Here is a 27207-nt window from a genome sequence, read left to right as displayed (position 1 = left end):
TTCATACACCTCATACATGATGCATAAATTCCATTCTAACACAGGAGTCTGTCTGGTGATCGTCAATTTCTTTCTCTTAATCCCAACAGCGGCTTTGAGGTGGGAAAAAATTTGTTTATTCTGATAAAGAGGGCAACAAATTCTTTTTCTCTGAAAGATTTAGGTGTCCTGTGGCTGCTATCTCAGTGCGAGTCCTTTCTTAAAAAAAAAGTATCCTACATAGCATAGTTTCTATTTTAACATTTTTTACAACCTAAAACTATATTTAACACGCTACTTAAGAGAATTAATACAGCATTACTTTCTAACACAACACATATAATATTCATTTTAATATTTGCGAAAAGCCAATCATAAAACACATGCATTTTTCACATCCCCCCTTGGCATGGGCAAGCAGGTGTTCAGCTATTCTAGGAGAGCAGGGCCCCATCACACGTTACAGTTATTTGGGACAACACACGCCATCACTCCCGGCATCCCCCTCTCCCTCATTGTTGCCCCACTGTATATTCTGAGCACCAGAACACCGGGGAGCCCGGGGGCACCGGGAATGCCGGGATCCCGGCGGGCAGGCCGGCTGAGCGCGGGAGCGCGCTCGGGACACACCGGGAGCGCGCCCGGGGGGGCGGCGCCCTGACAGCAGCCACGTGACCCCCCCGCAGGGCCGCGTGACGTAGCCCACGTGCGAGCAGCGCTCCGGCCCACGTGACGGCCCCGCGCGCGCCCCCGGCGGCGGGCGCGGCCGTGTGTCTGTCTGTGCGTGTGTGTGTCCGTGTGTCCGGGTGTTCCCCGCCGCTCACGTGACCGGCGTGACTCGGCGCTCACGTGACCGCGCGGCGGCGGGGCCGTGCCGGAGCCGGGGCCGCGCTCGCCATGGGCTGCTGCTACAGCAGCGAGGCCGAGGCCTCCGACCAGGTGGGCCTGGCGCCGGGGGAGCACGAGGCCCGCGGCGGGGGTGGCGCCGGGAGGGACGCTCGGCCCCGCTCCCGGGGCTTCCCGGCGGCGGGGGGCAGGCGGCGCGCGTCCGCGGCGGGGCCCGGCCCTTCCCCGCTCCCGGGCAGGGTCTGAGCGCTGCTCCCGCCTGTCGCCGCCTTCGTGTCGCTCGTTCCGCGCGTGTTCCCCCGGTGCCGCGTGGGGGCTGGAGGCGGCGGCTCGGGGGTCGCGCCGGACCCTCCCGCCGTCCCGCTGTAGGTGTAAGCCCAAGGCCTCACACGGCACCGGCGGGAGCAGCGCCAGGTTTTCCTTCTTGGGACAGCGGGACTGCCACGCAACTCGGGGGCCGGGACAGAACTGGGGCTGTCACCTGTCCCGCGAAACTTAATCCGGGTGCGGCGGGAGCCGGGCTGTGACAGCCCGTCCCAGGGGGAGCCCAGCCCGCTTCCACTTGGGTGGCGAGAAAGGAGGGAGAAGGGCCTGGGCTAGAGTATGGCAGCAGCATTTCCCAGCAGGAGGAAGGGGAGAGCAAGAGCTGGAGATGCCACTGACAGCATGTGTGGAGAGGTGGTTGCACTCCCAGCTCACCATGGGTCACAGGCTGAGCATCCTTTCAGGGCAAGACGGACATGGAAGGGCTTGAGCATGTCCAGAGAAGGAAATGGAGCTGGAGCACAAGGAGTGGCTGAGGGAGCCGAGGGGGCTCAGGCTGCTAGGAGGCTCAGGGATTGCCTTCTCACTCTCCACAACTCTCTGACAGGAGGGTGGAGCCAGGTGGAAGTCTGTCTCTGCTCCCCGGGAACAAGCAACAGGACGGGAGGAAAGGGCCTCTGGTTGTGCTATAGAAGGTTTAGGTTGGATATTCGGGAGAATTTCCCTAAAAGTGTTGTACAGCTGTGACACAGGCTGCCCGGAACAGTGTTGGAGTCCCCAACCCTGGTGGGATTTAAAAGCAATGTAGACTTGGCACTTGGGTAGTTTGGTGGTGGGCTCAGCAGTGCTGGGAGAACAGTTGGGCTCAAGAGGACTTTTTCAATTTTGCTGATTCTGTGATCTTATTCTCATGGGTGTTTGTGCCCATGATCTCTCTACTGGGCTCTTCTCACCACCCCTGCAGCACCATTCAGCCAAGCCAGAGGATCGAGGGTTGGGCTGCAGCTCTGCGCCTCCTGGAGTGAGTGGCTCTGGGAAGCCCCCACCCCAGGGCCTGGGCTTTGGCAGGTGGGGTTCACCTGGCTCAGGTGAGCCCCCTGCTATGCCAGGGTGGGCTCTCTGTGGTGCCCAGGCAGGGGTGGGGCACAGTGGGTCCACGTTAGCTGGGGGGTTTAATGCAGGTTGATGCTGGCTGCAGACTCCTGCCTGCAGGATTGGCCACTCCAAATGTGCTGCCTGATTTCAGCAACACTTGCTGCCTTTGTGGCTGGAGGGGCTTCATCTGGGAAAAACTGAAATAATTGGGTAAAGAGGTGCCTGGCAGAGCTGAGGCTGTTCTGGGTTACACTGGGATGCACAGGGAGCCCTCCTGGCTGGTGAGGGAAAGGTGAGACTTGCCTCATCCCGTGGAGTTAATGCTGCTGGTATGGGGCAGCCAGGGCTGATTTTCCTCTTGCCTTTCCCTCAGGAGGAAGAGACAAAGCGGCTGCTGGAGCCGGCAGCCAGCCCGCCCAACAAGGTGCTGAACGGAGCAGAGCAGAGCTACCACAACCTGCCGTCAGCACGCACCGATGAGCAGGCCATGCTGTCCTCCATCCTCGCCAAAACAGCCATGTAAGCCTTGGGCTGTGCCCCTGGGGCAGGCAGCACCCTCAGGCTGTGCTCTGGGGCAGGCAGCACCCTCAGGTCATGTCCCTGGGGCAGGCAGCACCCTCAGGTCATGTCCCTGGGGCAGGCAGCACCCTCAGGCCGTGTCCCTGGGGCAGGCAGCACCCTCAGGCTGTGCCCTGGGACAGACAGCACCCTCAGGCCGTGTCCCTGGGGCAGGCAGCACCCTCAGGCTGTGCCCCTGGGGCAGGCAGCACCCTCAGGCTGTGCCCTGGGACAGACAGCACCCTCAGGCCGTGTCCCTGGGGCAGGCAGCACCCTCAGGGTGTGTCCCTGGGGCAGTCAGCACCCTCAGGCTGTGCTCTGGGGCAGGCAGCACCCTCAGGCCGTGTCCCTGGGGCAGGCAGCACCCTCAGGCTGTGTCCCTGGGGCAGGCAGCACCCTCAGGCTGTGCCCTGGGACAGACAGCACCCTCAGGCCGTGTCCCTGGGGCAGGCAGCACCCTCAGGCCGTGTCCCTGGGGCAGGCAGCACCCTCAGGCTGTGCCCCTGGGGCAGGCAGCACCCTCAGGCCGTGTCCCTGGGGCAGGCAGCACCCTCAGGGTGTGCTCTGGGGCAGACAGCACACCTCCAGGACAGTGGTGACCCTGGCTCTAGCACACAGCTGGGACTGCCTGCCCGTGGGCCCCAGTGGTCAGCCATAGGTGCTGAGGGGAAGGGAGGAGCTGTGGCAGAGCCCCCCATGTCCCTCTGCCCTCAGACAGCCCCTCCCTGAGCTTTGAGCCCCATGGGCACACAGAGAGAAGACCTGAGGTGTGAGGTAACCCCTCGGGTGCTGGGCTGGAAGTAGGGGCAGGGTTTGGGTAGGAAAGTGATCCATGGGGATGTGGAGAGGGTGGCAGGAGGGGCAGCAGCACTGCATCCCCTTCGAAGGAGGCTTTTCCTCAAATGCACAGGGGCAGTGTGGGGAGAGGGCTGTGTCCAGCCTGGCTGGGAGGGCTTTGGGATGTTCCTAGGCCCCTCTGCTCCCCTGCCTTACATTGCAGAGCTAGTGGCCACTGTGTGTGTCCAGCATGCAGGGCCACAGCAGCTCTGAGCACTGCTCTGCTCTGGGGTGCACACAATGGGGCTCAGCAGGGCCCTGGGTAAGGGCCCAGGTCCTCTGTGAGCCCAGGGCCTGGTACAGGGGCTCTCAGGATATCTGCCAAGGACATTGTCCTCCCAGGGGTTCCTTTTATCTCCAGGTAGCTGCATGCCAAGCTCCCCAGAGCCCAGACCAGCCCCCAGCTTCCTGCAGCCTCTGCCTGTCTCCCTCTGCCCCAGGGCAGCTGTGGGCAAACAGTCCCTGGCATTTCCTTCCTGGCAAGCAGCCCGTCCAGCCTGGCACACTTGTGGCTGGGCGAGTTTGGCCTTGAGATGTTTGTCTTGGGGTGCTGGACTTTGTCTGCCCTGGTCAGAGGATGCTCTGAGATGGGGAGGGAACTCAGGGGCAGCAATGAGCCTCCAGTGGGAGCTGCTGTCTTGTGTCTCTGCAGCAACATCATCGACGTGTCGGCAGCGGATTCCCAGGGCATGGAGCAGCATGAGTACATGGACAGAGCCAGGCAGTACAGGTGGGAGCTGCACTTCTACCCTGGGGTCCCTGCAGTCCTTCACAGCTGTGTGTGTCCCTGGGCAGGTCCCAGGGGTTTTGGCCTGAGGCAGTGAACTCGGCATGAAGAAGGGCTGCCTCATCTCAGAGAGCAGGGTGCAGCCTGCTCAGGGAACGCTGATGGCAGTGCAGGCAGCAGAGCCCAGGACAAAGGGCTCCTGTGTTCCCCCAGCCCTTGGGGCAGATGATGGGGGGCTGGATGTGACTGCTTCTGCTTGACAGGTGTCTGTGTGGGAGAGCTGGAAGCTCCCTCACCCTCCTGCTGCAGGGAGTGAAGAGGGCTGGATGCTGGGAGTGCAGCACCACTGCTCTCCCTTTCTCCCTCTGGGGGTGCAGCACCCATCTTCTGGATGTGCCCATGTCTTGGCATGGCACTGATGTTGGCTGCTCTCCCTTCACAGCACACGCCTGGCCATGCTCAGCAACAACCTGACGCACTGGAAGAAGCTGCCACTGCTGCCATCCCTGACTAACCAGCCACACCAAGTGCTCGCCAGTGACCCTGTCCCCTTTGCAGACCTGCAGCAGGTGAGCAGGGCTGGGCTGAGCCCTGGGCCCTTGGGATGCTCCCCAGGGACACATCCTCATCCTGGGGGAACAGTAATGCCCAGAGCCCTGATGCTGAGCTGAGGGCAAAGCCTAGGTCAGGTTTAAGGCCTTGTTAGAGGTGGGGGTAAAGCCCAGGACGGACTTAGGGACTTTTTGAGGCTGGAGGCTAACCTGCAGCAGTGTCTTTGGGATAACTGGGGGTTTTTCTTTGGGATAACTGGGGGTTTCAGTAGCCACCAGTGACACAGCCATGTCTTCGTGCCTGCAGGTGTCCCGGATAGCTGCCTATGCCTTCAGCGCGCTCTCACAGATCCGTGTTGACGCCAAAGAAGAACTGGTTGTACAGTTTGGCATCCCCTGAACCTGCCCTCACCACTGCTGCTTCAGCGCTTTGGGTTGTTTTCGGTTTTTTCCTGATTTTTTTTTTTTTCTCTTTGTATCCCTTCCCTCCCCATGCTGCTGCCACAGAACTTGGACAGATACCCTGTTTCCTACTAAATGCCAAGGCGCCCATCATTGGCACGTTGAGCCCACCTGCAGTGCTTGAGGCTTTCTCCTCCTCGTGGGTGGGTGGGTGGGTGGGTGTGCGTGGGGAAGAGGCTGTGTCAGCTGGATGCTGCCTTGCACAGGGACAAGCACAAAGGGAACAGCCGGTGCAAGGAGGCCCTGGTGTGGGTCAGCACCATATGCCAGGTCACCAGGATGGGTGGGCTGGAGCCAGGCAGATGTGATGCTCTGCATGGGGCCTGGTGGCTCCAACACCATCCCTTCTCCTTTTTACATGTTTAGACCTTTATTTCAGTTTTTTTTTTTCTTTTTTTTGTTTTTAATTATTATTTTTGCCACAGTAGATAAAGCCACGTTCATCCAGTGCCTGTCTCCACTGTTCTCTGTCGGACACAGCATGGACATGATGGGGGAGCCATGCCCTGGTGGGGGGGTACACACATCTGTTTGACCCCTGTCACCTCTTTGATCATGTCCCATGGGGACAAGGGGACAGGGAATGTATGATGACCCACCTTTAAAGGGAAGGAAGCACCTGAGATTACTAAATGCTCAAGATTGAAAGGAATGTCAAAAGTCAGGGTTTGCAAATAATCAGAAAGTTTCATTAGTAAATGACACACTTGGCATGGAAATTGCAGGGTACCTTTTTATGGATAGGTTTCCGCAGCCTGAAGAGGATTTCTCATTTTCTATGCAAATTAGTCATCATGCACAGTCAGTTCTTTCAGGTCTTCCTGGAAATAGATCCGACAGGTTTGGGGGTCTTCAGTCATCTTAATCCTACCCACCTCCTGCCACTCGTTCTTGTGCTGTTTTGTCTTGTGCTTATCAGCAGGAACTACAATAAGGATGTTTTTCCAGGGCTGTCCTGTCTCACCTTGGCTCCCTTCTTCAGCCATATCTTTTTCTTTCTCATGGTGTGTTAATATCAACAGTGTTTATTACCAGCAGTCCTTGGTTGATTCCACAGCCATCCAAGTATCTTTGTTTGAGACATATGCATTAGCTCTCCTATGTTCTGGGAAGCGAATGCTCAGTGAGACTTACTTTGGACTGTGGTTTATAGGGTCATCAGAGAGTGGGCTTCATTATGGATTAGCCCTTTATAATTGAGAGCTCAAAGGGTCTCACTTTGGATTGCTGTCTAGGTCCCAAGAGAGTGGGCTTCAGTCATAGTAATTTTCCATCCTGGACACGATTTGAGTTGGTTGAAGGTTCAACAGCAAAAATACTGTTCCACTTGGGTTGTTACTCAAGCAAGAAAAATAAGTTTCCAAGTCTGTTCATTAAAAAACAGATGCTCAATAAACATCTGTTAGTTCCTTGGTACAGATTATATCCAATAAGCTCAAGAGGGGTTTAGTCTGGGTGGTCTTTGTGAAGGCCAAGCCTAACAAGCATTTCCCATGTCTTGGTGGGGCCTGGGCAGTGGTGGGGACATGTGCCACCACAGTCCAGTCCATGGCTAAACTTACTTGGGCCTCTACAGGATGAAACAGGGCTGTGGCCACAGGGACAAGCACAGGAGCCCCCAGGTGAGAGCAGGCCCCACTAGTAGGTCAGGACAGGTTGCGGGGCTGCTGAGGACCCCTGTCTAACTGGCACTGCAGGGCACAGTGGGATGTCTGCATGTGACACCCTGCTAGAGTCCCCCACGTGCCCCCCTGACCCACTGTGGGCTTCCAGTACTCCGTGTGGCCCCACACAACCCCCTGCCATGTGCCCACCTCTCACTGGGGGCTTGAGACCCGCACTCTCACACACCCCCGTGGTCCCATCTGTGTCACTCTACCTTCACGGGTGGCCCCTGCCTGTGTTCTCCTTGGCCCCAGGCAGCCCTATAACCCCCCCAACACTAGGGCTTCCCTGGCTTGGACTGCTGCACGTGTCCCCGAGGTAGCCCACGGTCCCGGGGACCGGCCAAGCGCTGTCCCCTCCGGTGCAAGGCGAGAGCCGAACGCCGCGATTCGCGGCCTGCCCGCCCGCGTGACGCCCCCGGCCCGGCGGTGCCCAATGGGCAGCAGCGGGGGCGGGCGCTGCCGTTCGAATAAGAGCGGCCCCGGCCCGGACCCTGGCGGCTCCGGCGTGGGAGAAGATCGTCAGTACTGCTGGAGCCCCGGCGACACCGAAGCCGAAGACGATCCCCAGCCACGGTCACGGTACGGGGAAAGCTGAGGTGACCTGCGGTGGGGGGCCGGTGGTTGCCTCGGCGGGCGCTCAGGGCCGCTGAGCGAGGCTGTGCTCGACCTGTGCTGAGGTGGGCAAGGAGCGGAACCCTCGGGCGGGCGGGGCACGCGTGTGGCACAGCCTCCGTCTCGGGCCAAGCTCAGCGGCGTCCCCGTCCCTGAGGGACGGGGCAGTCGCGGCCGGAGCGCTGTGGCTCGGGCTTGTGGTTCTTCGTTTCTCGGGGCTTGGCACAGTCGGAACCTTCGCCAGCGGCACTCGGCGGCCGCGCTCCTTGCGAGTTCCTCTGCTGCCCCCAGCGCCGGTTTGAAAGAACCTTCTCCTTGTGCCCTTCCTGTGCCGTGCTTGGGACGGCCCCATCCTGCGGCCCTGAGCCTCCTGAGGCAGCCCGGGCGCTGCGGAGATGACTTCCGAGAGTCTCCGGAACAGCAGCGAGGGGTGAGCGTCCCTTCCTCGCCTGACTCCTCCCTGGTCTAGCTGGTGACTCGTAGGGTCCGGTTTCCGTTCAATCTGTGGCCGCGGGGTGTGTGCGTATCGGTGGTAGATATTCAGGGGTCAGCTGGATGTGACTCCAGTCAGGTTAGAGGGAGACGTAGCATCGGGGGCCATTCTCTGCCGAGCTCCGGCTTCCCTGAGCTGCGCTGGGGCCGGGAGCGGGTCTGTGCCGGCCCCACCGGCTCAGCTCTCCGTCCCTCGGCCTGCGCTGGGTGACGGCAGTGAGCGCGTCCAGGCTCGGACGATTCCCCTCCCCGCGGCGAGGCGCCGGAGGTTTCTGTGCCGTGCGCCTTTAACGAGCGCGGCCCCGCCGCGGTGACGTGGGGTGGCGCAGGGCCAGGAAGGGGAACCGCCGCCTGCCAGCCCCGCCGAAGAGAAGCTCAACAACTTTCTTTTGTGCGTGGCCGCTGGCTCCCCGGCCCTTCCCGGCTTGCCAGCGCTCATGGCGGATTAACCCCAGCGAGCCGACGACGGCCGCGCGGCCCCGGTAAGGCCCCAACAAAGACTTTCTGCCTCTTCCTTGTTTTGTTTTCCACGGGGCTGGGGGGGGGAGCGAGGCGGGGGCGGCGAAGCTCAGCTCGCCCAGCTCCGCCGCCTCGCCGCAGCGTACGGCTCCCGGCCCGGCCCCTCCCCAGCCCCGGAGGGGTGCGGGTCCCCGGGGCCGCGGGTGCCGCGCCGGGCTCGCCAACATCCGGGCGCTCGGGCCGGCGGCTGCTCTCCCCCTCCGCCCCGCGCCTGCTGCGGGCCCGTCCGTGCCGGGGGCTGCCGTGGCTCGCTCACCCCGCCTGGGTGCTTCCCGCAGCCGGACCCTGGCCCGGGACAGCCCGGGGCCCGCGGGCTTTGCGTCCCCCGGAGCGTTGGCACGGCGGGTGCTCCGGAGCGCGGGCTTGCGTAACGCCGTGTTGTGACCGGAGCGGCGCAGGCAAGGAGGGGAAGGACAATGCCGCCGCGGCCGCCGCCACCTCCGGAGCTCGTTCCCCGGTCCCCGCCGCCCCCCTGCAGCTGCTTTCGGCGGGGATGCAGCTGGAAGGCGCTCACGGCCGCTGGCGGGCTCCCGACCGCTTCCCGCCTGCCATCACGAATGGCACGTCCTCACGGAGGGTCATGGCGCTGTCTCAGGCGCTCAGGGTGGCCCGTGTCACCAGTGATGGGCCAGGCTGGGAGCGCGGCAGGAGCGGGTAGCCCTGCCTGCCCGTGCAGATCTCACACCAGGAACCAGTGTGTTCGCAGACTGTTTCTGGTAAAACCCAGCTCGACGCTGGTGGGACACGGTTTTCACTCAGGATCTGTCCATCCAGCGCTGCACGAATGCTTTGCCCGGTGCCTTTGGGTGGATTTTTAGAGAGAGGTCTTGGCTCTGCCACCGGGGGGAGGGACAGTAGTTGCTGAGTGACCCAGCCGTGGGACAGGGAGCTGGGTTTTTGCCAAATTGGAGGGAGGACCTGTCCTGCTGAGGATCCCATGTGTCCCAGCTGGACTGACGGCAGCGGGAGCTCGTGTTTGCTGAGCAGCTGCAGATCCCAGCCAGGCTCCTGGCCCGTCAAGGTGTGGGTGTCCAGGTGCAATAATACAGGCTGAGGAGCCCCGTCCTCATCTGGGTGACTTTTTGGCTCCCAGCAGTCCCCTCCCCTGGAAGACTGCCAGGGTGGCACCGGGGGCAGCCAGCGTGGAGGCAAAGGTCGCTGTGAAGGGGACCTGGCAGTGATCCCAGATCCCGTCAGGGCAGCTCATCCCCGCTCCCACCCAATGCAGCTGTGAGCTCCCTGTGCCCCCAGCAGGTGGTTCTTTCACTAGCAGCAGTGGAAGGGGAGCTGGCAGCTCTTCAATGGCTTGGCCACTGCCTTGCTGGGCTAGAAATGTTAGTGACATTTGCAGGCGAGGGAGGGAGGAAGGCACAGCAGGAGAATGAGGAGCCCGAGCAGCAGTTTTCCACTGACCCCTTGTCAGAATCCTAATCTGTGGGAGTGGACCAGGCTGCTGCTCATCATTGCTCCCCACTCTGAGCCTGTGGGGAAGCAGGAGGATGCTGGCTGCTCCTGCACAGCTGGCCAGATGCAGGGACACATCCTTCCTTGGTGGGCACAAATGCCTGGTGCTGGGTGCAAGTAATTTAGTGACATAGTTACTATAGTTTACCTTTTTTATCCCCCCTCCCCCTTTGTTGATGTTTTTAGGTCTGGGCAGGAACCTGATAGGCTGGCCACAATGTCACTTCATGGTGAAAGAGTTGCTGCTCTCCTGGCTTGGGTAAGTCCCTCCTCCTGTGCTGGAGCTCGCTGCATGGGTGGGACATACTGCTGCCAGCTTCGAGGCTCGATGCTGGGGCTTGTCACAGGAGGGATTGTGGCTGGGGCAGGCCCTAGGGTAGTCCAGTTCCTACTGTTCCTGGGCAGGTGGGTGTTTGCAGGAGAAGTCTTGCTCACCCTTCCTGTTGAGCAACCAGAAATGCTGGAATGGCTTGGTCTGGTCATGGAGACTGCCTGGGAGATGGAGCTGAGCCTGAAGCAGGCAGCAGCTGTACTGTAAAGGTGTTGTTGGATCTGTCTCACAAAGCACTCCTGTGTCCAAGTGAAAACTCCTAGAATGGTTTGGGTTAGAAGGGGCTTTTAAGCTCATTCAGCTGGAATGCCCTGCCATGGGCAGGGAGACCTCCCACTAGACCAGCTTGCTCCAAACCACATCCGGCCTAGCCTTGAACACTTCCAGGGATAGGGCAGCCATGGCTTCTCTGGACAACCCTCACAGGAAAGAATTTCTTCCCAATATCCCATCTAACCCTGCTCTCTTATCAGTGAGAAGCCATTTCCTCTTGTCCTGTCACTCCAGGCCTTTGTCCAAAGTCCCTTTCCTGCTCTTTTGAACCCCATTTAGGCACTGGCAGGGGCTCTAAGGTCTCCCTGGAGCCTTCTTTTCTTCAGGCTGAACACCCCCAGGTCTCTCAGCCTCTCCAGGGAAGAGGGCTCCAGCAGTGTGATGAATGGGACCTGTGCCAGACTCCCAGATGTGGAGCGGTGGGGATCGTGTTCATGTGTTCCCTGGGAAGGGGTGATTTAAAGGGGTGGATTTACTTTCACCCCCAGACCAATCTTGCTGTCCCCTGCCAGGACTGGAGGTGGTGAGTGGCACAGCACAGTGTTGTCTTGGTTTCTGACTGTCCCACACTGTTTCTAGGTGAACAGCACCAAGGTTTGTCCTGATCCTGTCAATGATCTGTCCCAGCTCCAGGACTGCAGTGTCTTCATCAGAATTATCCACAAAATGTGAGTATGGGGAGCTGTGCACATTTCAGACCACACAGCTGGGTCTGTGCTGTCCCTGGAGCCATGGCTTCAGCCCCCAGGAGCTAAGGGCTCCTGTCTTGGGCAGGGTGGGAGTGGGGGTGTGGGGTATTTATTCCTCCTCTGGCCTATGAGATATTGAGATCTCCATCTCCTCTGTGGCACTGCACAGCTGTGGTCTGCCTGCAGAGCTGCTGGGTCCCACAGAGCTGCCCAGGGAATGTTTTGGTCAGAGTTCCTGACCTTTGAGACCTGTTATCACATCTGGCACTTAATATCTGGGTTCACTCCTGGCGTTGTAGAAAAGACCTGAGTGCTGCTGCCAGTGGCACAAAGGTTCCTGCAGCTGCACAGGTGATTATCCATTTCTGTTGGTGCTCTCTGGTGAGGGAACACCCAGCAAGTTTTCCTGAGTGGCAGCCTTGGGATCCTGAGGAAGCCTTGTATCTGGAAAGCAGTGTAAAGCATGACAATTTCTGCCTCATGAGGTGCTTCTGTTGCCTTGTCAGGCTGCTGTTGAGTACGGTGTGGTCATGATGGAGCCTGTGTGCTCTGCCCTGGGACCTGAGGTGGCTGGGCAGGGGTAGGAGGAATGCCTCCTTCAGGAATTGTTTGTTCCCTGGGAGCAAGGGGCAACTAAAATCTACAGGCCGTAATGGGCATCAGAGGTGGGACAAAGCCTGGTGGTTGAGGAGCTGACAAAAACAAATGGAGAGGGTGTGAAGCTGCCGTGCATTGCTTTCAAACCCTTCCGGTGGGAGGCTCACTGGGAGCCTGTCTCCTATAATTACCTCCTGCACAGGGTAAGGAGAGCCTGCCTGGAGCAGGGATCTGCCTGCAGTGGGTGGGGAGGAAGGAGCTGCCTGCACCACAGATATATTTAGTCAGACCTGGTTAATCTCCTGGCTCTGTGCTCCAGCTGGGATTAGCAGGGATCCTGGTGGCGTGTGCTCTCTAAAGAGGCCTGGCCATTGCTTGATAAAGTGGGGTGGCAGCAGGGCAGCTGCCACAGCAGCTGGCTGATCTGAGAGCTCCTGGTGGCACAAGAGGAAGTCTGTGAGGATGAGCAAATCCTCGTGGCAGCCCCTGTCCCAGGCCAGGTTCTTGTTTTTGGCATGTCGGGAGTAAGAGACAGTACTGAAGCAGTGCTGGTCAAGCATGATTGGTGTGGGTTTTGGGCATGCCATTTCTGAGCTGCAGTTTGGTTTAATAACCTCTGTGGGTCTCCTCCAACTCAGGATATTCCATGAACTGGTGGCTGCTCAGGAAGAGTGTAGTTGCAAATAAGTGCAAGAGGAAGCTTCAGCTTCCCAAAATCCAGCAAGAAAAGCCCAAGGCTGCATGCACGGACTGGCCCCTGTGGTGCTTCCTGGCCAGTGGGGCCACCACAAGCCCCCTGTGCTGTGCTGGATGCTGGGGCTGGCAGGCAGAATAGGAAGCAGTGCCAGGGGGTGTTGGCTGCCTGGCTCCAGCAGGGGGATTCTGGGGGATTCCCCTCCTGTGGTTGGTCCTGGCTCTGCTGGCCCTGGTGTGGGGGCAGAAGGCAGAGCAGCGCCCCAGAGCCAGCCCTGGCTCAGCAAACCCTGCTGCACAAACCTCAGCGTTGGTCTAATCCCTCCAGAAGGAGTTAATGCAAGTCTTGCACTCTTCCAGCCACGGGAGCAAGGAGGGGGAGTCTGTGCTGGAGCAGCCACTGCCAGAGAGGATCTCCTTCATCCATGGTTTCCTGCAGAGTAAGACCCTCCGCTGGTGCTGGGGAAAGTGACTGCCCCTGCTCGGTGCCCCTGACCTCTGAGAGAGTCTGGGCTGCTGTCTGCAGCTTCCTCTCCACAAAGTGACCCCCTCACCCCACATCAGCATCTTTGTGAGGTGCCAGCAGCTTTCCTGCAGCAGCCTGTGGAAGGGGAAACTTCCAGACGGAAATCCTTATCAGACCCCGGGTTCAGAGCAAAAGAGGTTCTGGATGTGAAGGGCAGGGTGCCAGTGGCTGCTCTGGTGATGCTGCCTGGAGTAGTTTTCCTAGTTGGGTACCTGCTCTTCAAATCCCAGTTGAAAACCTTTACCCAAGCAGAAATCCTGGGAGGGGAAATGGGAAATATCTCACACTCTTGTTCAGTGTGTTATCACATTTGGGTTCACTCCTGGTTCACTCTTCTTCAGTCTTTCCTTGAGGGAAGACTCGATATCCCACCTCATATCGCATCCAGAGATGGAGCTCTCTGTTTGTGCTGATGTTGGGGGAGATGCCAAGGTGGGGAAGCTGGGATTTAGGGTGGGATTCCAGGGAGGGGAATGAAAGTTGGTTAGAGCTAATGGCCAAGGCTGACCACGGGGGTCTCAGCTCTGGAGCCCATCCTGCCCCATGTCCCTTCTCCTTGGGGATGCATTCCAGTGCCCTGCTGGCCATGAGTGCCACCTCAGGGGAGGCAGTGTGCCCAGTGGCTCCTGTGTGACTGGGAATTCTGCTTCGTGTTGCAGAGCACTGCCGGCACAAAGTGGCTGCAGAAAACCTTGTCTCTGCACAGAAACTCCTGGATGGAGAGGAGCTGGCCCTGGCCAAGGTAACTGTGTGGTGTGTTTTAGTCCCAGATGGCACCAATGTGCTTGGGACTGGCCTGGGGTTACTCATGCTTTTCCTGCTTTGCTCAGGTGGCTGTGCTGCTCCTGTATCACACCTCCATGAGTTCCAAGGACTCTGGGGACTGGAATGAACTTGACTACAAGACCCAGGTAATCCCTTTGGGGTTCCTCCTCTGGATCTGGGGTGCAGGGGGAAGCAGCAGTTCCTTTGGGGGAAGGTACTCTGGGACTTGCACTCCTGGGTCTCACTGAAAGGCGGTGTGGAGTGGGCACTGTGGTGCTCACTGGTGGTTTTGGGCTATCAAAAGCTTGTGGCAGGCAAGTGTGGGCAGCAGCACAGGCAGGCAGGGAGCTGCCCCACGCCTGCTGTGGTGCTGCCTGTGACCTGCAGCAGAGCCACTAACTCTGCAGCTCCTCCAACACAGGTTGAACTGGCATCAATTGTCAAATTTGTGCTGGATAACGAGGAGTGCCTGAATGAGAATTTGGAGCCATTTCTGCAGAGGAAAGGTAAGTGCTGCCCTGGATTTTCCTCCTGTTTATCCTGCTGTAGCTGCCCAGCTGTAAAGGCAGCTGCACAACCCAGATGTGCTCAGCTACAAAACAGTCCCCTGTAAACTCCCAAGAGTAGGACTACCTCAGACCTGCTGGCTCTTCCTACTCAGCAGTACCTCAGCCTTTCCCTGGGGGAGAGGAGCAGGTGGGATGCTGACAGCCTTGTGGAAGCAGAGTTGCTGGGGAAGGCCTGTGGAGCAGGAGGGATAAGGATGTAGGGCAGGTTTTTGGCTTCCTCAGTTGGCTATTCCATCCCTACTGGAATTTGTGGTTCCTGTCCCCCTGAGATTTTAGCTGCTCAGCCTCTTAGATATTAAAGATGGCAGCCTTCTTCTCCCTTTTTATTTCCTGCAGAGGCACCCTTGTCCAGTGTGTCCAGCAGCAGCTCTGAGGAACATTCCCCACTGTTCTCTCTCCCTTACAAGAAAGAGGTGCATTTCCTGGAGCTGCAGAAGATCGCCTCCTTCCCCAGCACCAAGTATGTGCCCTGCCTCCTGGCTGCCAGGGGAAATGGAGGGAGGGAGGGGTGGGTGGGGCAGCTTTTGGGACCCACAGGTGTAGCCAGGCTGCACACTGACTCCCCAGAATGCCCTGTTCTGCCTTGGTACTCTCCTGCTGCACATTGCTCTGGCATGATGTGGGGATGGATGATGGAGGTGAGCTTGGGCTCCAGCTCCTTTTAGAATCATGGAATCGTTCAGGCTGGAAAAGCCCTCTGAGACCATCGAGTCCAACTATGCCCTCGGCTCTGCCAAGGCCACCACTAAACCATGTCTCCAGTGGAGGCATTTTTCCATATTTGCCCCTGGAGACCTCCAATGGAAGACCAGCTTTTATATTACCTCCTTCATGGAAATGGTTTTGTATGTGTGTTGTTTTGTTCCTAGATTTTGAAAGCAGCAGTTCCTTGGGGATGCAGGCAGGAGAACCTGCCCCAGAGATGGAGGTGCAGAGTGGGTCTGGCTGCATGGGGCCTGGGCTGGCTCAGGATAATCCAGCTTGTGTGTGTCTCTCTCTGCAGCCTCCCCAGCACTCCGTCTTCGCCCATGGGGGACATCATGCAGACCCCCCAGTTCCAGCTGCGGAGGCTCAAGGTGCAGCTGGCCTTTGAGAGAAAGAAACAGGAAGAGCTGGAGGTGGAGGTGGTGGAGAATCACAAGCTCATCATGGAGAAGGGTCAGTACCAGCACATCCTGGGGTGCAGGGAGGGCTCTGGGGCAGAGATGTCCCCTTGTTTCTCTGACTTTTCTTTTGTGACCCCACCACAACTCTGCTCATGCATGGTCCATCCTGCCATGCCACAAGTGAGACTCCAGGTTCCTTCTTCCATCTTGTATTGCCTTATATATCGTGGGCAACAAAAGCCATGACTGAAGCAACACCTATGCTGAGCAGCAGCACTGGTAACCTGGCTCTTTGATCTCCTGCTGGAGAGGGTTTCTGTGCAGAAATGCTGTTGTGGGGGCTTCAGGTGACATGAAAAGTTGGTAATGGGCCCTTTCTTGCCCCCCTTCCCAGATGCTCAGATCACCAAGATGCAGCAGCAGATTGATCGCTTGGTAAAGCTCAATGAGAAACAAGCTGAAGACCTGCTGGAGCCCAAAGAAATGGAGGAGCTGAGGGAGAAGAATGAGAGGTAATCCTGCAGGAGCATCCACTCCTTCCTCCTAGGTGGGATCTTGTCACTCCCACATCCCCAGACTCTGTGTTGTCTGTCTCTTCCCTAGCAGTGCATGAAACAGGGTAGAAGGCAAACCTTCTGGTTCCTCTGCCGCTGGGGACAAGACAGCAGGCACAGAATCAAAAAAGGGCCTGGGTTGGAAGGGAATTTAAAGCTCATTTAGCTGAAATACCCTGCCATGGGCAGGGCCATCTTCCACTAGACCAGGTTGCTCCAAGCCCCCTCCTACCTGGCCTTGAATCTCTTCCAGGGATGGCGTAGCCACAGCTTCTCTAGACAGCCTGTGCCAAGGCTTCATCACCCTCTCAAGGAAGAGTTTCTGCCCAATATCCAATCTAACCCTGTCCTCTGTCAGTGGGAGACCATTCCCTCTTGTCCTGTCACTCCAGACTGGTGTCCAAAGTCCCTCTCTGGCTGTCTTGGAGCCCCTTTAGGTGCTGGAAGGTGCTCTGTGGTGTCCTCAGAGCCTTCTCACCATCAGGCTGAACACCCCCAGGTCTCTCCAAGTCTGTCTCCAGAGCAAAGGGGCTCCAGCAGCCCTTGGAGCATCTCCTGTGGACTTGTCCCAGCAGCTCCACATCCTTGTGATACTGAGGACCTCAGAGCCAGAGGCAGCTCTGCAGATGGGGTCCCACCAGAGAGGAGCAGAATCCCCTCCTCCCTTGTTGCCCACGCTGTGGGATCAGCCCCTGACACAGCTGTGCCACCATCACGCTGCCTGTGCCCTCGGGGCAGTTATGGCCTGCAGCCCATTTTTATTGCAGTGGGCATAGATCCAGTCCCAAACCATGCAGCCCACTCTTAACCCAAATCCTGCATGGGAGCAGTTAATCCTGTTATGTGAAAAGGGTGTGCTGCCCTTGTGGGTCTCACCTGCCCTGGAAAAGGGGAAGCTTTCAGGGTGATCCTGGAACTCCTGACTCCAGCCCATTTCCCAGGCCTTTACTTTGATCCCATGTCACACACTTGAAATCACCTGTCACACTGCATCCTGGTCTTTGCTCTGTCCCTGTGCCATTGTTTACTCGGGAAGGCTGCCCAACCTCCACTGGAAGTGCCATGTCTTTTTTTGTCCTTTCCTCACTTATTTCCCTTTGCAGGGGGGTGGCTGGAGTCCCACAGCTGCCTCTGCTCTCAGTTTGGAGCAGCTGGGCATCTGCAAAGCACAAAGACTGGTTATCTGTACTCTGCTTTGCCACCTGTTGGGACCCAGTTTTAGAGCTGGGTTGATGGTAGAGTCTCAGCAGGGCATGGAGATCCCTTGGAACCTTTAGTTTCCGTGGCAATATCCAGCAGCAGCGATCCCTGGTGATATCCTTGCCTGCTGCCAGCATGCACCGCCTCCTTAAGCACCTCCTTTCCCACAGCCTGGTGGGGCGCCTGCACGAGGCCTTCAGGCAGTGCCAGGACCTGAAGACTGAAAAAGCCCAGATGGACCGGAAAATCAACCAGCTCTCCGAGGAGAATGGGGATCTTTCCTTCAAGGTGCAGTGTCCTCTGCGTGTCCCCACAGCCCAGCTGGTTGTGATGGAGCCCGGGGGGAGGGTTTGATGGCAGTGCTGGATGCTGGGATGTTTCTGGTTCTGCTAATGCAATCTTTGATCCAGTGACCAAGCCTGCCTTGGGTTCTGGATCCTGATCCAAATAGGAACTCTGGTGGGGGAATGGTGACTGGGTGGAGCTGCCTGCATGTGGTGAACACCCAGAAGCCAGGATGCCCATGTGTGCTGCAGCTCTTGGGAAGTGGGAGTGGGGGAATTTGGGAGCAGCAAAGGCACACTCTGCCTCTCTTCTGGACTGGGTGGATTTTCATTGGCAGCTGCGGGAGATCGCCAGCAATATGGTCCAGCTGCAACGAGCCCTGAATGAGCTCTCAGAGGAGCACAACAGTGCCATGGCACAGTCGCAGGAAAAGCAGCGGCAGCTGGAGAAGGAGCTGCATGCCGCCGTGCAGGATAAGGTCAGGGGCCTTGGGGAGTGGTGGGTGGCCCCCTGTAGCTTCCCCATTGTCCCTCCCAGCTGGGGGACACGCCAACTGCAAGCAGGGTGCAGCAGCCAGGAGCCCTCCTCCCCATTTTTGCCAGCACACAGGGAGAAGCTGTGTAACTGTCAGCTCCTGTGGGAAGCCTCTCCCTGAAACTAAGGAAGGGTTCCCCAGGGTGGGACAGGCTGCTGTCCTTGGTTGGTTGGCTCTTTGGTCTTTCCCCCATGCTCAGTCCCATCTCTGTCACCAGAAATGCTCCGAAGAGAAAATCGAGATTCTACAGGGAAAGATTTCGATGCTGGAGGAGCAGTTGGCCAAGCTGGAGGAATGCAGCGCCCAGGAGAAGGGAGAAGTCATGGGAGACATTTTGAAGGTACATTGGGGCTCCTGCAGCTTCAAGGGCTTGAATGGTAGACGACTCCAGCTGGAGAGAGCAGCAGGTGCCAGGAGAGGCATGGCAAAGCCATGTGGGGCAGAGCCTACTGCTCTGTGCTGCTGGGTAGGGGATGTGGGGCTGAGCACTCTGGAAGAGCTCCTTTTGGGCTGAATTTGCAAATCCTGCTGCCAGGGAGCTAGTGCCTTCCCCAGCCTGCCACAATATGAACTGGTTGTGAAGGGAGCATCTCCTGCATGGTGAAAAGAAGGTGTTTGGTCCAAGGGAGCAGAGTGGCACAAGGCTGAGGGAAAAGCAAGAGGTGCCCTTGGGGTGTGATGAGAGGGAAGGCAGGCACTGGGCAGCTCCCAGTGGGATGCAGCACGTGGGGCTCTGGTGAGCATGTTGGCTACAACTAGGTGAGTAACACCTAGAGGGTGCATGTTTTGTCCCTGTAGTAGTCTGACCTTGGCTGGGCACCAGGCACCCACCAAGCTCTGCTATCACTCCCCTTCCTAGCAGGATAGGGGAGAGAAAAATAAGATGGAAAATAACTAGTAGGCTGAGATAAGGCAATTTACTAAAGCAAAAAGAGTGAAAGCTTGTGTGTGTTTAAGCAAAGAGAAAAGCAAATCTCTAGTTCCCATCAGCGAGTGATGTTTAGACACTTCCTGAGAAGCAGGGTTTCAGCTCGTGTAGTGTCTGCTCCAGAAGGCAAACACTAAAATAATGAGTGCCCTCCATTCCTCCCACGTCCCTTATCTTTTATATCTGAGCTGACATCATATGGTGTGGAATATCCCTTTGGTTAATTTGTGTCACTTGGCCTCATTGTGCCCACTCCCAGACCCCTGCTGGGGGTGGGGGTTAAGAGTTCATTTTCCCTTGGAAGCTTTCACAGTGCTGTGCTTTGCGTGGGTAGCTGGAAAGGTGTTGATATCACAGCAGTGTTTTGGGTACTGCTGAGCAGCACTATCTGAGTCAGACCCAACAGAGTCTCCCTGCTCTTCTGTTTGCCAGCTGGAGGAGCTGAAGCAGGAAGTGTCCAGCCTCACGGCCAAAGGACTGCAGCTGGAGGAGGCGAAGCAGCAGCTGGAGAAGGAGAAGCAGCAGCTGGACAGCCTTGTCACCAGCCTCCAGAGCTCCCTCTCCGAGAGCCAGCGGGCTCAGGAGAGGCTGAAGCGGGACCTGCAGGCACGGGCTGCCGAGGAGCAGGCTGAGCGGCTGGCTGCCCTGAGCGCCCAGCATGAGCAGGCCCTGCGGGAAAGGGACTCTGCCCTGCAGCAGCTCCAGCAGGCCAACACATCCCTCAGCAGCCAGCTGCAGGCCAGGGATGAGGAGAAGGCTATGCTGAGCCGCAAGGTGGGCGAACTGGAAGCCCAGATCCTGGAGCTGGGAGCCCAACGGCAGCAGGGAGTGGCAGCAGAGGCACTGAAAGCCCAGCTGCAGGAGCTGGAGGGCAGGCTGAAGGAGAGCCAGCAGAGGCTGGCTGAGAGGGACAAGCTGGCCCGGGAGAACAGCCGCCTGCAGGAGCAGCTGCTCTTCCTGGAGGAATCCCTACGGAACACTGAGGGAATATTGGAGGATGAGAAGAGACGGGCAGCTGAGTGCCTGGAAGGCAACCTGGCCAGGATCGCTGAGCTGGAGGCAGAGAGACAGCAGCTGCTTCAGGGCCGGGAGCCAGCCCTGCCGGAGCAGGGTAAGGAGCTGGCCACACACCGGGTGTCACAGGAGAGCCCGGAGCAGCCCGTGGGAGCCTCTCCTGCCGCCCGAGGGGAGGACGAAGAGTGCAGGCGGCTGAAGGAGGAAATGCAGGCGCTGAGCCGGGAGCACAGCCGGACCTGTCAGCAGCTGCAGGCTGAGCAGGAGAAGGTGGCTGTGCTGGAGGCCCAGGCAGAGCGGCTGGCTGGCCTCCAGGCTGACTTGTCCAGCGCTCAGTCATGGGCAAAGGAGAAAGAGAAAGAGGAGCAGAAGCTGAGGGCCGAGATGTCATCCCTTCAGGAGAAGATGGCTGTGGTAGAGCAAGCAGCAGCCCAGCGTGTGGCCAAGCTGGAGGCGGATGCCCAGAGAGCTGCTGAGGCACTGGAGGGAGTCTCCCAGCAGCTGTCCCAAGAGAAGCTCAAGTCCAAGGAGTTGGAAGGCACCATGGATCAGCTGCGGATTGCAGAGAAGGAGCTGGTGTCCCTCCGCTCTGCCGTGCAAGAGAAGGAGAGCTGGAAGGAACAAGTGTCCCAGTGTGTCCAGGAGATGGAGAGGAAGAACACCCTGATCAGCAGCCTGGAGCAGGAGGTCTCCATCCTCCATCACCAGGTGAAAGAGAAGGAAGGGGAGAGCAAGGAGCTGAAACGCCTGATCCTGGCTGAGTCGGAGAAGAGCAAGAAGCTGGAGGAGAGGCTGCGGGTGCTGCAGACTGAGATGGCCACCGCAGCCTCCCGTGCAGCCGAGAGGTGCTCCCTGATGAAGGTGGAGGTGCAGCGGTGCCAGGACGAGATGGAGAAGCAGCGGATGACCATTGAGGCCCTGAAGAGGGACCGCCACAGCCAGAGCGAGCGGGAGGATGAGCTGAGGCAGGAGGCAAAGGTCTGCCAGGACAAGTGCCTGCAGAAGGAGCAGCTCCTGGCTGCTCTGCAGCAGGAGCTCGACAGTGCTCGGGCCAGACATGCCTCCCTAGAAAGCCAGCAGCGCCAGGACCTGGAGCAGAGAGCAAAAGCTGTGTCCACGCTGCAAGGTGAGCTAGCGCAGGCCAAGCTGGAGGCAGCCAAGGTGCCATCGCTGCGGGAGCAGCTGGCAGAAAAGGAGCGGGCCCTGCAGGAGTATGAGAGCAGCAAGGGGGCAGCCGTGGAAGAGAGGAAGAAGCTCCTGGAAGAGACGCAGAGACTGACAAGTCAGGTAGGAATTCCACTCCCAGCAGGAGGGATGTGGATGGGAGAACCCTCCTGGAAAAGGGATGTGGTTCAGCCTTCTGCGCACCCCTGAATCCATGTCCTGCTCAGCACAGGGACTAGGGGTGTGGGACACATTTCTAGGTGTGAAAGGGACTGTCACATTCAGGTGCTGGAGTGTTTCCAGAGAAGGGCAGCAATGCTGGGGAATGATCTGGAGCAGCAGCTAAGGGAGTTGAGAGGGGGGCTAAGCCTAGAGAAAAGGAGGCTAGGAGGGGATTGTCTCTGCCCTGAAAGGGTGAAACAGCTCCCTGAAAAGAGGATGCAGCCAGATGGGGATCTCCCAGGTAACTTGTTCTGCCAGTTAACAAGTGGCATGACAATAGTTTCAAGTTGTGCCTGGGGAGGCTTAGGTTGGCTATTAGGAAAAAATTCCTTCCCTGAAAGGGTTGTCCAGTCCTGGCACAGTCTGCCCGTGGCAGTGGTAGATTCCCTGTCTCCGGAGGGATTTAACAGACATGTGGACGTGGATTAGTGGTGGTCTTGGCAGTGCACTTAGTCTCAGAGGGCTTTTCCAACCTAAATTACTCCATGATTGTATGAAAAACCACCTGTGTCTCAGTGGTGTATTCACCTCTGCTTTTTGTGCTTGTGGGTGGAGCAGTTGGAGATAATCCAGAAGGACCAAACTAAGCAGGTAACACACACCAAGAGCTGGCTGCTCAGTGACAGTGCACAGCCCTCCTTGTTTGTCACTCCCTGCTGGAGCCACCCTCTCCTCTGTACTGTACTGTGAACTGTACAGTACTGTGAATTGTTCACAGCATGGACCCAGCCATGGGGCACTTGTCTTCAAGTCTCTGGGCACCTTCACCTCCAGGGAGCAGCAACTGGGCTCCCATCCTGCCACCTGCTCCCTCACATTAATGCCTGCAACTTGGCCTGGCTTCTCACATGCCCCATGGCAGGACATGCAGCAAGTGGCTGCCAGGAGCATGCAGGGCTCCTCAGCATAGGACTGTCTCAGTGCTGGGATGGCTTCTCCCCCCAGCTTTAATCAAGGCCCAGCTCTTGGCACAATGGATAGGAACAGCTGTGCTCAGGCAGCATGGCCCAGATGTGGCTAGAGCAGCATTGATCTCAGATATGGTAGGAGTTAGCACTTGGGAAACAATGCTGGAAAAGCCACATTTCCCTGTCCAGTCCCGACCAGAGCTGCCCAGGACTCTGCAGAGACCTTGTGACTATGAGCAGGGGGCTGAGGGCTCCTCAAGCATCCCCTGGAGCAGGGAGAGCATGGCCAGGCCAGAACTTGCAGCAGCCAGCTACCTGTGTCAAGAGTGCTGGACGACCTGTGGGACTCCAGGTTGCAAGTGCTTGGGCACTGGGAACTTAACATGGGCTTTGCTTCCAGCCCGTGACTGCTCCTTATGCTTGGGTAGTTGCAGCCAGCCTTGCTGTAAGGATTAACATGGGGTGGGTGACTGTCACCTTGCCATGTCCTGGGATCTTCCTTGGCAGTGGGTGGTGCTGAGCAGTCGCCCTGTGGCAGGAAATTTCTTCATTGTGCCCTAGAGCTGGCTAGAGAGGAGGGGCTGTTCTCTTCCACAGGAAGATGGTAGTTTTGTGACTGGAGCTGGTCTCACCAAGCCATGTTCTTTCTTCCAGGTGGACGAGCTGAATAAAAAGCTGACTCAGCATGAGAAGGCCACCTGGACCCAGCAGCAGAGAGTTAAGGTAAAGAGGGACCAAAAGCCTGGGGGCTGAGCCCTGGAGCTGTTAGTGCTGCCAGGGGGCTCACCTGGGTTGCCTCTAAGCCAGTCTCTTCCCTGTCCACAGGCACTGGAAGGGGAGCTGCAGACAGCAGTCAGAAGCCATCAGGAGAAGGTGGCAGAGCTGCAGGGGCAGCTCACCCAGAAGGAGCAGGCAGCTGAGCACTACAAAGGGCAGGTATGTTGGGGGCTAGTATGGCCTTGCTGTCCCTGACACTGCTGGGAAGCTTGACAGGATACCTCTGCTTTATATCCTAGATGGAGAAGGCAAAAAGAGATTATGATGCCAAGAAGCAGCAGAACCAGGAGCTATCAGAGAAGCTGAAGGCCATGGAGAACCTGCAGAAAGAGAACACAGAGCTTCAGAGCAAATCAGAGAGGCTGGCCAAGGAGCTACAGCAGAGCATCCTTCAGGCCAAGGAGTCTGAGATGAGCTGCAAGAATCTAACCAGCCAGATTTGCAGCCTGGAAGCTCAGGTGGGTATGGCATAGTTGAGCTTCACCCTCCTTGTCCTCACTTTCATCACCACCTCACTTGGAGGATAGATCCATCCATTCCTCCCTGTTTCCCATTCAGGTGGAGGAACTCAGCAAGTTCCAGGGGAAGACTGCCACAGTAAAGGGACATGAGGCTTCCTTTGAGAGTGTGGCTGACCAGAGCACTGATAGCCTTGATGAGGCACAGCAGCTCAGCTCCTCCAGGTACCAGATCAGTCTGTTTCCAGCACCCCAAAAATCCACCATTCCCGATGGCCTGGTCAGCCTGCTGGTGCTCCCCTCATCCCCTGTCTCTGCAGGAAGGCTACCAGCTCTCAGCTGGAAGTCTCAGTGGTGCCATCAGACAGCGAAGAGTCACTGCTGTCTCAGCGGCTGCCCCGGACCAAGTCATCCCTGGAGAGTCTCTACTTTACTCCCATCCTCTCTGAGACACGGTCACAGCTCCAGAGCAGCGCCAACTTCCCGGCAGACTTCTCGCTGGACTCGGGCTGCAAGACCCGCTCTGCCCGGCGCCGCACCACCATCAACATCACCATGACAGATGTGAGCAGGGGGCCCCTGCTGGGGAATGCAGGGATCAGGAGCAGCACTGCAGAGGGGCTCAGCAGGCTGGGAACTGAAAAGCTGAACATGACCTGTTAAAGTGCACTGGCAGCCTAAAGTCCAGCCATGTCCTCAGCTGATCCCCCCCAGCACAGTGGGTAGCAGTGCAATGTGGGGATTTTGCCCTTCTGCTCCACTCTGCGTATGAAACCCCACCTGCAGAGCTGCTCCCAGCTCTGGGGCCTCAAGATCAGAATGACATGGAGTTGCTGGAGCAAGGACAGAGGAGGTCACAGAAGCTCTCCAAGGGCTGAAGTCCCTCTACTCTGGAGATAGGTTGAGAAAGGTGGGGGGTGTTCAGCCTGGAGAAGGCTCCAGGAAGACCTTATAGCCCCTGCCAGTGTCTAAAGAGGCGCCAAGAGACCTGGAGAGGGACTTTGGACATAGGCCTGGAGTGACAGGACAAGGGAGAGTGGCTTCCCATTGACAGAGGGGAGGGTTAGATGGGATATTGGGAAGAAATTCTTCCCTGTGAAGTTGCCTAGAGAAGCTGTGACTGCCCCATACCTGGAAGCGTTCAAGGCCAGACTGGATGCAGCTTAGAGCAATCTGGTCTAGTGGAAGGTGTCCCAGCCAAGGGAAGGAGGAGGTGGAAGGAGATGAGCTTTAAGGTCTGTTCAACCTAAACCTATCTATGGATTTTTCTCTCCCAGAAACAGGGAGAGCCTGAGGAACTGGTCTGCATCAAGAACATCCCGTTGGCTCAGTCCACAAAAACATCTTCCCCTGCTAAGGGCCGTCTGCGCTCAGGTGCTTCCACCCGCTCCCTCACCAGCTTCCCCTCCCAGGAAACCCTTGCAAAGCTGGAAGCCTCCTCCCCAGAGAAGAGCCCTGACCATTCAGTACTGCTGGGCCTCCCTGGGTACCGACCAGTCACACGTAGCTCCCTGCGCTTGCAGCGGACCAGCAGCTCCAGCCTCGGTGTGTATGGGTGGGGAAGGCACTGGGACTGCTGGCTGTGGGGTTCTGCCCTGCCTTGGCGGAGTCAGGTCTTACCTGGAAGCCCCCTGACCCTTCCTTGCTTTGGATTTAGGCCAGAGCACCATGAAGCTGGGCATGTGCCAGGATGAGCCAGAGCAGCTGGATGACTGGAACCGCATTGCAGAGCTGCAGCGGCGGAACCAGGCCCGCCCTCCCCACCTGAAAACCAGCTACCCCCTAGAGAGCATGGTAAGGGCCGGGAGGGGGAGGTCAGGCAGCCCTTTGTCCAGAACTGGGGTTTGGGAGGGGTTCTGGGAACGGACAGTGCTCCTCAGTCCCCACATCCTCTCCCCAGCCCTCCACCTCCATGGGAACCATCACGGATGAGGATGTGAAGATGGGGGACCCAGAAGAGACGCTGCAGCGTGGCAGAAGGCAGTCCTCCCAGCCCGTGGCCACCAGCAGCCAGGCCGGCAGCATCACCACCCGGCAGCGGAGGAAGCGCCTCTCAGAGGAGACCCACCAGGGCCCTGACACCCCCCCGGTGAGCTCAGCCCAGTCCCCCAGCACAGCACCCTACTGGGAACAAGGAGCTCATCACAGCTCCCACTGGGAACAAGATGGGTTCCAGCGTTTGAGGGAGCTGCTGTGGCCCCCATTCGCCACATGTTCCCACTGATCCTGGATTCCTGTGCCCAGTATTCCCAGCATCCAGTGGTGTGTCTGGTACTTGTGATGCTCCCAGTGCTGGCAAGGAGGCCATTCTAGAGGCGAAGGGCTGAGCCTTCTGCCTTCCCTGGGCACAGCAACCCTCAATCACATTCCCTCCCTGTGTCCCCTCAGTTCCCTCATTGCTGCCAGCCCCCAGATGGCAGTACTAGCTGGTCCCCTGTTTTCCAGTCCAAGAAGCCAACCAGCTGCTTCCCACGGCCCCAGAGCTCCCAGGACCGCAGTGCACAGAGTGGCTCCCAGGCCAGTCAAGACAGCGAGCAGCGAGCCCCAGCCACACCAGTAAGCTTCAGAGGGAAAAAGAAGGATCAGGAGAGACCCCTGTGTCCTGCCCCATGCTGAGCTAATGGTCCTGCCCCTCTTTTGCAGGCTCAGAGGCGCCAGTCGATGGCGTTCAGCATCCTCAACACCCCCAGGGAGCTGGGGAGGCGCCTGCTGCGCCGGGCAGTCGCCCAGAGGAGCACTCCCACATCCTCCAGTGGCACCCGCCGCTCATCCCGCATCGCCACCGCCAAGTCCCCAAAGGGCAAGGTAGGCACTGCCTGAGCCCCTGGGCACGCTGCTGAGCTCAGCCTCAGTGCCCCCAGCTCCTGCCTTGGCTTCATACAGGCCATGGGGACAAGGGACACAGTCCTGCTGGCCCTGGGGTGCTATGGCAGCAGCAGGTCCCAGCATGGGGCTGTCATGTTCATGGTCCCTAACCTCCCATCTTCGCTCTGTCCTTTCCAGGCCAGTCGCCAGTCGCGCACGGACAAGCGATCCTGAGGTTTCCCCAGTCCCTGCGTGCTGGCTCTGCCCTGGCCTCCCACCTGCACCCCCTCACCTCTTCCTGCTCCCCCAGGGCCCAGGAGCACTGAGGATGAACAGGTGGGGTGGGGCCACCCACACGACTGCCTTGCGTATCCCAGTGAAAACTGTGGGGTGCCCTGGGCACAGCAAGGCCCCTTTGCCCTTCCTGTAGCCATTGTCATCCTAAACCCTTCCGGGACCCAAGGCAGGGGGATGCACAGAGGTTGAGGGCTGGAAACACACAGGGGTGCAGGGGCTGGCACCAGGCTGCAGCTGGAGGGGCTGAGCTCTCCCCAGGGATATTCTGCAGCCTCAGGTACAGGGACAGAGGTGAAACTTAGCATCCCTCGGGCCACCACCTTTGCTCCCTGTGTGTGGGACCCTCCCAACCTGCCCGGTCCTCCTGCTCCTCCCAGGGAAGTTGAGGCAGCATTTTTAAATGTTTTTACTTGTAAATAAAGTGTATTTTTCACCTGC

The 27207-nt window shown here is 58.3% G+C and overlaps 2 protein-coding genes across 5 annotated transcripts; both read left to right on the top strand.

Moving 5' to 3' along the window:
- The first annotated feature begins 754 nt into the window (after nucleotides 1-754).
- LAMTOR1 (late endosomal/lysosomal adaptor, MAPK and MTOR activator 1) lies at nucleotides 755-5767 on the top strand. The gene is made up of 5 exons (XM_058045758.1): nucleotides 755-918; nucleotides 2558-2703; nucleotides 4232-4309; nucleotides 4749-4875; nucleotides 5165-5767. The coding sequence occupies exons 1-5, from the start codon at nucleotides 877-879 to the stop codon at nucleotides 5255-5257; spliced, it is 486 nt and encodes a 161-aa protein (XP_057901741.1). The 5' UTR covers nucleotides 755-876; the 3' UTR covers nucleotides 5258-5767.
- A 1733-nt stretch (nucleotides 5768-7500) lies between these two features.
- On the top strand, nucleotides 7501-27207 carry NUMA1 (nuclear mitotic apparatus protein 1). 4 transcript variants are annotated; one of them, XM_058045757.1, is made up of 25 exons: nucleotides 7501-7565; nucleotides 10260-10332; nucleotides 11257-11345; nucleotides 13017-13096; nucleotides 13842-13924; nucleotides 14013-14093; nucleotides 14369-14453; nucleotides 14853-14976; nucleotides 15520-15674; nucleotides 16017-16134; nucleotides 17547-17664; nucleotides 17999-18139; nucleotides 18414-18536; nucleotides 19557-21425; nucleotides 23087-23155; nucleotides 23258-23368; nucleotides 23449-23667; nucleotides 23768-23892; nucleotides 23988-24231; nucleotides 24945-25212; nucleotides 25325-25461; nucleotides 25568-25756; nucleotides 26113-26223; nucleotides 26311-26472; nucleotides 26671-27207. In XM_058045757.1, the coding sequence occupies exons 2-25, from the start codon at nucleotides 10291-10293 to the stop codon at nucleotides 26704-26706; spliced, it is 4779 nt and encodes a 1592-aa protein (XP_057901740.1). In that variant the 5' UTR covers nucleotides 7501-7565; nucleotides 10260-10290; the 3' UTR covers nucleotides 26707-27207. The 4 variants fall into 4 exon arrangements, with proteins under 4 accessions (XP_057901740.1, XP_057901738.1, XP_057901737.1 ...); XM_058045755.1 differs by lacking the exon at nucleotides 7501-7565 and adding an exon at nucleotides 7635-8028 and having other exon boundaries at nucleotides 24951-25212; XM_058045754.1 differs by lacking the exon at nucleotides 7501-7565 and adding an exon at nucleotides 7638-8028.

The sequence above is a fragment of the Melospiza georgiana genome, chromosome 2, assembly GCF_028018845.1.
Source record: "Melospiza georgiana isolate bMelGeo1 chromosome 2, bMelGeo1.pri, whole genome shotgun sequence".
Lineage (NCBI taxonomy): Eukaryota > Metazoa > Chordata > Aves > Passeriformes > Passerellidae > Melospiza > Melospiza georgiana.
This window is presented reverse-complemented; position numbering and strand designations above follow the sequence as displayed.

What these genes read in the sequence shown, in the direction of transcription:
- LAMTOR1 (XM_058045758.1), top strand. Translation starts at nt 877, where the DNA reads ATGGGCTGCTGCTACAGCAGCGAGGCCGAGGCCTCCGACCAG. An exon ending in AGGCCGAGGCCTCCGACCAG is followed by an intron (nt 919 to 2,557) that starts GTGGGCCTGGCG and finishes CCTTTCCCTCAG; the next exon opens with GAGGAAGAGACAAAGCGGCT. An exon ending in ATCCTCGCCAAAACAGCCAT is followed by an intron (nt 2,704 to 4,231) that starts GTAAGCCTTGGG and finishes GTGTCTCTGCAG; the next exon opens with CAACATCATCGACGTGTCGG.
- NUMA1 (XM_058045754.1), top strand. Translation starts at nt 7,994, where the DNA reads ATGACTTCCGAGAGTCTCCGGAACAGCAGCGAGGG. An exon ending in CAAGCTCATCATGGAGAAGG is followed by an intron (nt 15,675 to 16,016) that starts GTCAGTACCAGC and finishes CCCCCTTCCCAG; the next exon opens with ATGCTCAGATCACCAAGATG. An exon ending in CCCAGCAGCAGAGAGTTAAG is followed by an intron (nt 23,156 to 23,257) that starts GTAAAGAGGGAC and finishes CCCTGTCCACAG; the next exon opens with GCACTGGAAGGGGAGCTGCA.